Source organism: Trachymyrmex cornetzi, unplaced genomic scaffold (genome assembly GCF_001594075.2).
Source record: "Trachymyrmex cornetzi isolate Tcor2-1 unplaced genomic scaffold, Tcor1.1 scaffold545, whole genome shotgun sequence".
NCBI lineage: Eukaryota > Metazoa > Arthropoda > Insecta > Hymenoptera > Formicidae > Trachymyrmex > Trachymyrmex cornetzi.
In genome coordinates, this window is record NW_017299856.1 from 144248 (window position 1) to 152703 (window position 8456).

Here is an 8456-nt window from a genome sequence, read left to right on the forward strand (position 1 = left end):
CTCGACCCATGTTGCCATTTAAGATTTTTGGCCCCCCTCGTGCCCCCCACCCTCCTTGAGGTTGGGAGGGCCGAAATGCCCCCTCAAAAGATAGCTTGTTTGAAAAATCGAATCACGTGTTTCGGCGATTTTTGAAAATTTAATTTTTTCAAAAGTCATTAGACCGTCCCGGTACTTTTGGCGGACCCTGTATATATTTTCAATGTTTGTCAATTAGAAATTCGTTTGTGGTTTTTGTTTTAAAATATTTTATTTTGTTTTCAAGATTAAAAATAGTTTGAAATAGTATCTAAGTTTAAAAAAATTCACTTGTGGGAATTTTTCAAGGAAAAGTAAACGACGAAGATACGTATCATTATGTTTTATTATTTGTAAATTTAATTAATTTCTTCTTATTTTTAGTTCTATTTTGTACAGATATTCGTCGATTTACCAGTTTTTCGAAATCCGGAATGCTTTTCCCTTTAACCTTCATGCAATCAAGCACTGCATTCATAATACTAGGCTCTATATTAATATTACTTGCCCACCTTCTAAGAGTTGAAAGCGCAGGGAGAGGCGTTTTCATAATGTTCCGCAAATATCGATATGCTCTCGGACTAACGCTTCTCAACGACAAAGCACTGGCTATGTCCTCGGAAGACCATGTCACGCGTTTTCTGGATGGATTCAGCAATGATCGAATTTGCCCTGGCGTGAAAACTTTGCTTAGTATGTCGTACATCTTTGCTTTGAACATTTCATGCTCCCGATTCTGTTGTTGCTTGTACTCTGCTAGCTTTTCCTTCAACGCGGTTATTTGCTGTTGATGATTGCCACTGAAAATATACGAGTACAATTAAATAAAACAAGTATATACAAATATTGCAAACATTACACTTAAAAAATAACAAGGTATTATCACTGACCTGTCCAATTTCTCTTTCTCATCGTACTTCTGTAACTTCTTTTTCATTTCTGCTAATTCCCATTGCAGATTTTGTCTAAAAGCATATAATAAAATTAAAAAATTACTATATAAATCTTGCCTCATAGTTTGTCAAGTAAATAAAATAGCATTGCGGGTTCAAATTAAAGAGTTTTTTACTCGCAATACAATTGAATAAGGATAGAGACAAAAACTATCCTAATCTTAACTATGTAGAACTTACATGGAATTGACATCATCAGCGCGGCTACATAGGTCCGTTGTAGCAGTTGACGTTATTGGTGTTGCATTAACAATACTATCCACTTCTGGTACATTGTCGATGTACAATGTATCTAACTCTTTAACGGCGATGAGTGATGGTATATTTGTCACAATCGGTGACTCGTTACATAAATATAACGTGGGAATTGCATCAGATCGCAATTTGCGTACTTTTACTGGAGAATACCCCAATAGTTGTTGTTGTAGGGATTTCTCAAAGCATGAAGATTCGAAGTGAATCGAACATATGCTCCCTGAACAAAACAGAATGTATGTCTTATATTCACGTTGGTTGTATCTATTAAACAATAATAATATATCACGAAATACTTTCGTAGTAACATGCCTTTAATAACGGAGTCGTCTTGTTTTGCACAAACATTATGCCACTTTGCAGCAATTGCGATGTCTTTCGGAAATGAAAAATATTGCACCTTTTTTCCAGGCATTTTATTCGTTTTCCGAGAATGGTTCGTGCATCCTTCCACTGCACAACAGCTCATTTTTTTTCTTCACAATAAATTCTCACTGCAGTATGTATAAATACAATAAACGGACGCTAAGCGACAGCCCTTTTTTTTTTTTTTACGTGGGAGGAGAAAATCTTCGTATACCCCTTCCCGAGGGGACCCTTTCGGGACACCCATCGGGAAGGGGAAGACCCCCGACGACCCGTACCGTCGAGAGTGCCGGATTCGACCATCTCGTGATCTCTGGGATACCATGTGTCCCAAGGACGCACCGAGACTGCCGCCTACCGACTAAAAACTTCCCCCCTTTTCGTACTCCCTCCAAGGTCTAAGGAGTGACGCCCCGGAACCGCAGTCTAGCATAACCTCAGGGCGTCACCCACACCTACAAAGCATTTTGCCCTCTACCGCCGTGTCGGGTTTACCTACACCTTAAATTTAAAATTGGCCGACATGCCACATCGTCTTTCGTATTATTATTTATTTGCACTGTATTATATTTACACTATATACACTTTTCTTGCGTGAAGCAGGGGTCCACATAGGCACACATACGCCCCCGTGAGCCCGTGCACCACCGCGCCATCAACAGCGATTGTTACTCCTCGCTGTCCGACGTGTCCGCCTGAGGAACTAACGCGTCCCTAACGGGTGCCTGGATAATCCCCCGTTCCCGGGCGCGCTCATCCTCTTCCTTCTTCCTCATGACCCTCTCGCAGAAGGTCATGAAGACGGTCCAGTCGTTCTCCGAGAGCACGATGGCCCTCACCACCGCCCCATAGGTCCTATCGACCCCTACCATCTCCAGAATCTCTCCTCTCTGCTCTGCCCAGGCCGGACAGAACATGAGGGTGTGTATCGACGTATCCACTGCTGCGCGGCAGTAATCACAAATTGGGGAAACCCGTTTTCCTATCCTAAATAGATAGGACTCGAATACCCCATGTCCAGTCAAAACCTGGGTGGTGCGGTAAGTGAGAGCCCCGTGCCCCCTATATACCCACCTCTCCAGGTGTTCCGCCACCGCGCCACGCACCATCGCTCCTGGGCCGCTCGCAGGCAACTGCTCGAGTCGCTCACGCCATCTCAGCAGCGAACGCTGACGCTCGACTTTTATTATGTTGTCCCTTTCGCTCGGGAGCAACACCCCATTATCCGCGATAATCTGTCTTCGTCGGAGATACGACCTTCTCAGCCTATCCGCCTCAATGTCGAAGGGGACCATTCTTGACAGTATGGCCGCCGCGTCGTGAGATATCGTACGGTACCCTCTCACAATTCTCAATGCCAGCTGCCGCTGCAGTTTCCTGGCCTTATTGAGAATCCACCGATCCCCGGCCACGATGCTCGCCCATATCGGCGCCCCATACATTACGACCGCCATCGCCGCCGTCGCGTACATCTTTCTGCGCGTTTCTCCCGGCCCTTCGATGTTAGCGGTTATCCTGGCCAATGCCATCGCCATCCTCCATGCCTTAGGTATGACGAGTCGGAAGTGATCCCGAAAGGCCCACCGCGAATCCAGGGTCAAGCCCAGGTATTTCACGGCGGATCCGATCGGGACCACCCCCCCACCCATCCTCAGGGTCGCGTTTGCCGGAATCGCCTCCCTACTAAACACCGCGATCTCGGTCTTCGGTATCGAGACTCGAAGGCCCAATCTTTCTATCTCGCGGACCAGATATGCCGTCCCCAGCTCCGCTCTAATTGTCACCTCCTCGAGTGTGCCTGCCGTGACGACCAGCAGGGTATCGTCCGCATAACATATCGTCCTACATCCCACGGGGAGCCTGAGTCTTAGTATAGAGTCGTACCCTATGTTCCACAGGATTGGTCCTAGGACCGAACCCTGTGGAACCCCGCATGTGACTGCTTTCCGCTTATAGCAGTCCTTCCTATCGATGTACGACAAGTCCCTATCCGATAAATAGTCGTCGAGGATGACCCGGTACCTCCTTTTCCCTGAGCGCCTCCCTAATAGTCGGCCACGGGAGGGTGTTGAAGGCGTTCGCTATGTCTAGCGACACCGCCATCACCACCCCCCCCGTCTCGCAGGCCCTCGTCCACGCTCTCGCGCAACCTCCATATCGCATCCACAGTAGATCGATGTTTCCTGAATCCGAACTGGCTGTCCGCGATTCCTTCGGTCCGCTCTAAAAATGTACTTAGTCTATTTACAATTACGCGTTCCAGCATTTTCCCCGCCTCGCTCAATAAACATATCGGTCTATATGAGGACGGGGCTAAATCCGGCTTGCCTGGCTTTTTCAAAAGTACTAGCCGCGCGACTTTCCATTGCCGAGGAAAGTATCCCTCCTTGAGACATTCCGTGAGGCATTTCACCCAGAGAGGGATGAGCTGCCCTATCGTGCCTTTGACGACGCATCCGGATATGCCATCCGGTCCAGGAGCCTTTCCAACTTTCACGCCAACACAGGCCTCCATCACCTCTTCGTGTGTCACCGCGAGTTCGTCCCGCCATTCCGTTATCGTCCTGTTGTTTCGAGTCGTCGTTCCTTTTGGGAACAACGCCTCCACAATTTCATCCGCGACATCCGGTGGTAGAGTCTCAACAATGGAGGCACCGCCGGCCGACAGTTTTTTCGTGACCAGTCTGTAGGGCATTCCCCATGGGTCCCTATCTAGGTCGTTCACCAGCTCCTTCCATAATTTAGCTTTAGATATGCTTATGGCCCTCCTCAGCTCTCGTCTGGCCTCCTTTAAACCGTCCCACATTGTCCTGAGGTTTTCCGGACAAACGTGTCTTTTTGCCCTTGTTCTGGTGACTCTTCTTCTCCAGGAGTTGCATGTTCGTCGAAGCTCCGCAATTTCCTCGTTCCACCAGTATACTGATGGACGTCTAGAGGGACCCTTCCTTTTCATTGAGACATCCGAGATATCCCGCAGGATCTCGTCGATCCTTCCGGCGCTCCGGGTGCCCTCCTCCTGTATTCCGTCCCACGCCAGGAATACCGCTGCTGCCTCCATCATTTCCCGATTGATGCGCCGCGTGGCCCATCTCGGGAATCTCCTCATCACCATCCTTCCCGTCTCCATGTCCGTCAGCGAGGCTCCCACGTCCATTAAAATGTAACGATGATCCGATAGGGATTCCAACTCGGTCGCGACACGCCAGCCAGTGATCTTCCTGGCTGCGATTGGCGTTGCCATCGTGACATCCACGACAGATGTTCCACGGGAATGTACATACGTGGGCTCATATCCGCTGTTAATGAGTTGCAATCCCCTTATCCCCATCTAGCCCAGAAGGATATCACCCCTCCTGTTCGGCCGTCCCGAGTCCCAGGCCTGCGCTCTGGCGTTCAGGTCTCCAACCACTATTGTCGGATGATCCTTACGCAGCACATCCTGCAATTTTTCGTCCATTTCATCCAGGTCGTGAACAAACTCGTCGTGTCTGAGGCTGGAGGGAAAGTAGCACGAGACCACCGTCACGTCCCCCCAGTCCACAGCCACGAATCTCACTCCTCTGCACCGGGGTACGCACGGTATTCCGGCGCCACCCCAGTGCCAGGTTATCCCTGCGGACGGTGGTTCGTCCGCGGACACGAGCCACTTACCATTGTCTGATATGCGGGCAGGTTCCGCCACTGCGACCAATCCGACGCCCATTTCCTCAGAGACCTTTCCTATGAGGTCCTGAGAGGGCCTCGACCTGTTAACGTTTATCTGGGCTAACTTGGCCATTACTGGTTTCCATAGCCTCTGCCCTTGCAGACCCAGAAACCTGGGCCCCCCGATCGGTCCCCTCGTTCACGTCCACTGTTCCTGTCACACTGTGTTCTTCACTTCGCGGTAGCTGTCCCCTTCCGTTGTACGGTACGCACGACACTGATCCTGCCCTATGTCCCGCGTCCATTCCCCTCGCAGCACACACTGGGCATCTCGGCGCAGATCGACACCCAAATGCCTTATGTCCATCGCTTCCCCCGCACTGAAAGCACCATGCCGACCTGTCGACGGTGCTTAGGCAGTTGGCTCTAGTGTGCCCCACCGCAAGACACCGGAAGCACTGCAGCCTCCTCTTTGCTAGTGGGACAACTTTCGCCATTGTCCATCCAACTCTCAACTTGCCACTGCTGAGCAGCAGGTTCGCTCCCGACAGCGGGCACTGTACCCATATGGTGTTCAGTCCACCCCTGCCTTGTCTAGATGGGCCCGCTCTTATGCTTCCGACAGGCACTTTCCCGCACTCGGACACCGCCGCTATCACTTCCTCCACCGTGGCTGATTGATCCACGTCGACCAACCTGACCTCGGCTCGCTGCACGGGGCGAATAACGCTCACTTTATTTCCATACTCGCTCTCAACGATAACCGTTCTCAGGCGGTCGACAAGCGCCTCTGCCTTCGCACCCGCCTCTTCACCGCCCGGGATTTCGATCAACAAACCCCCAGCCTGGGCCTTTCGTATCCGAGTGTTGGATATCTCCAGCTCCTCCAAGGATATCCCATCCCTCGCCATTCTCATGACGTCTGCATACGTCGGCGTGGAGTTGCCTCCTGTTTCCTCAGTAGTACCGCTGCAGTCCTATGGGCTCGAAATCGCGAGTCCCCCCCCGCCAGTCGCGCCGATATTTTCCTTACTGTCCGGGTTGTAGCTCCAGTTCGTCCTCCTGGGACTTCGCCGGTTGCTGCCTTCACCGTCCTGCTTGGGTTTTTGTCCCTCCTAGGGCGGGGAACTTTTTCCGGCGCCGCCTCCCGCCGGCCTTCTGTTTCCGAGGCTATCTTCCCTCTCTCCTTCCTCCTAGCCCTTTTTAGTGCCTTCTTACTTTTGGCCTTCGTCCATGGTTCCCCTTCTGATGGGTAATCTCGTCCTGGGGATAGCGAGCTGTTTCTCCTATGCGTTTCCCCAGCTCTTACCGCCCTGCTACTGTTCCTTTGCTCCTCTTGAGTTCTCTCTCTCGCACTCGTCACAATTCTGCCAGTGACGTCCACACTCGTGCGCACTCTCGACCTCTCTTCTATCCTTCTTTGTACGCCTCCTAACATCGGCCTATACACCGGTGGTAGGAGGGCCTCACTCGTCTCGTCCGTCTCGGTTTGGACCAATTCCTGATTTTTCTTCTTCCGCGTCGTCGGTGCCGAAAGTTCGCCAGCTATCTCCTCCTCTATCTGCGAGTGACTTACTCTCTCGAGTCCAGGTCTTCCGCGCTCTTCCTTATCCCTGAGATCCTGTACAGTTCGAGTAAGGGTCTCCACCTGGTCCTTTAAGGCAGTTTTCTCCCTTCTCAAAATGTCCAACTCTCTTCTCAGCTTAAGGACTTCTCTCTCTAGGGCGAGATTACTAGATCTCACCTCGTCCACGGGTCCCGCGCTTTTAGCAATATCCGAGGCGAGTCTCTGTATGGCGATCTTTGCCACGTTCACCCCCCCCAACCTTCATTTGTCGACGCAGATCCCCCTTCATGGTCTGCGTCTTTCTTTCCGCTTCCCCCGCCATGTCTAATACTCTCAATGTTTCCACCATTATTGATTTGGGGGACATCTGGGGGAAGAGTTCCGTCACCTCTTCAATCGCATCCTTTTGTTTGGAGGACAGCCTGTCGTCGAGTTGGCACTCCACTAGGCCCTTCCTCTTCTTCATGCCATGGCCGGCTTTTTTCGCTATTTGGAGGAAGTCCTCTCTGTCCCACTCGTCATCCTCTAGTTCCAATCGCTTAGAAGAAATCCTCGACAGCACGTGTGACTGGCGCGTTACTCCCTTTAGGCTTACGTCCTCTCTTCTTGCCTTTGCGCGATATCTCCTCGAATGATGACTCAGTATTTTCTGTATTTTCTGTTTCTGTCATCGACATGGATTCCAAGGTACCCCTGCTGTAGGGGCCGCTGTCCCCCGTGTCGCTAGTTACAGCCGTACAGTCAATCGTCTTCTTTTTCATCGGTACGATATCCCCCATAGGCGTACCCGCTGAGCTTTCAGCCACTGGAGAGTCTATTATTTCTCCACCAACCACCCTAATCCTTGTTTCCTTAGGGTATTTAACCTCGACGCTTCTTGTCATCTTGGGCCTCAGGCTTCTCCTCGCCCCCATGGCCATGTCCGGCTTTGTTACTTCCTTGGTTGGTCCACCCTGGTTGATGTCCTCCATCCCTGTCCTTACCAGCAGCAGTCGGAGTTCCTTATTACTTCCTCTCTTTCTCTGAAGTTTCGGAGTCTCCGTCTCTGCGACCTCTCCATCCTTAGTCGGTGTCCCTTCCATCCTTGCCGCTTTCTCTGCCTCCTCTTCATTTGTCCGGCCGGTCATATCCGCCGTGGAGCCCGTCGGCCACTCCACGGTTTGCCCCTGGCTTGAGCCTCCCGGGCCCGAAGCCTCGGGAGTCGATCGCCCGGGAGCGGGGACACTACCCCCGGGAGACCGGTGCAGGCATCCGAGTTCCTGCAAGTTTTTTTTCTTTCCTGTGTCCATTTCCATTTCTTATATGGTTGTCGACGAAGTCTTCCGGCCGCGGAGCTCACCGACCTACTCCGCGGTTCGCCTTCCACCACTCCCTTCCTTCCTGACACCCACCAAGCGGGTTCTCTTCCGCAGCAGCGTAGGGAATACACAGCAAAACGCTACTAAGGCGCTAACCCACACGCTGCTGTGATGCCTCGTTCGCAGCTTACATGGGTCTCGTGTATCCAGTTGCCACAGGTGGTTGCACTCCTCTCGTTACTTCCCGGCGTGTCCTTTCGCGTAACCGTCCCTTTTTTTTTTTTTCGCGCTGACCTCTCTCTCCACTCCCGGCTGTGACCCCCCCGTGCACCCATCGGCTCGATCCCCGCTTCC

General features: G+C 51.5%; 1 protein-coding gene across 1 annotated transcript in view; it reads right to left on the reverse strand.

Moving 5' to 3' along the window:
- Nucleotides 1-1574, reverse strand: part of LOC108765812 (uncharacterized) — a 3189-nt gene extending 1615 nt beyond the window's left edge. Inside the window, exons 1-4 of the mRNA XM_018514658.1 lie at nucleotides 1523-1574; nucleotides 1152-1446; nucleotides 909-983; nucleotides 434-818 (exon numbers count right to left, since the gene is read on the reverse strand). Of these exons, the coding sequence (XP_018370160.1) occupies nucleotides 434-818; nucleotides 909-983; nucleotides 1152-1446; nucleotides 1523-1574 (807 nt within the window). The remainder of the gene's footprint in view (nucleotides 1-433; nucleotides 819-908; nucleotides 984-1151; nucleotides 1447-1522) is intronic.
- Nucleotides 1575-8456: the final 6882 nt, after the last annotated feature.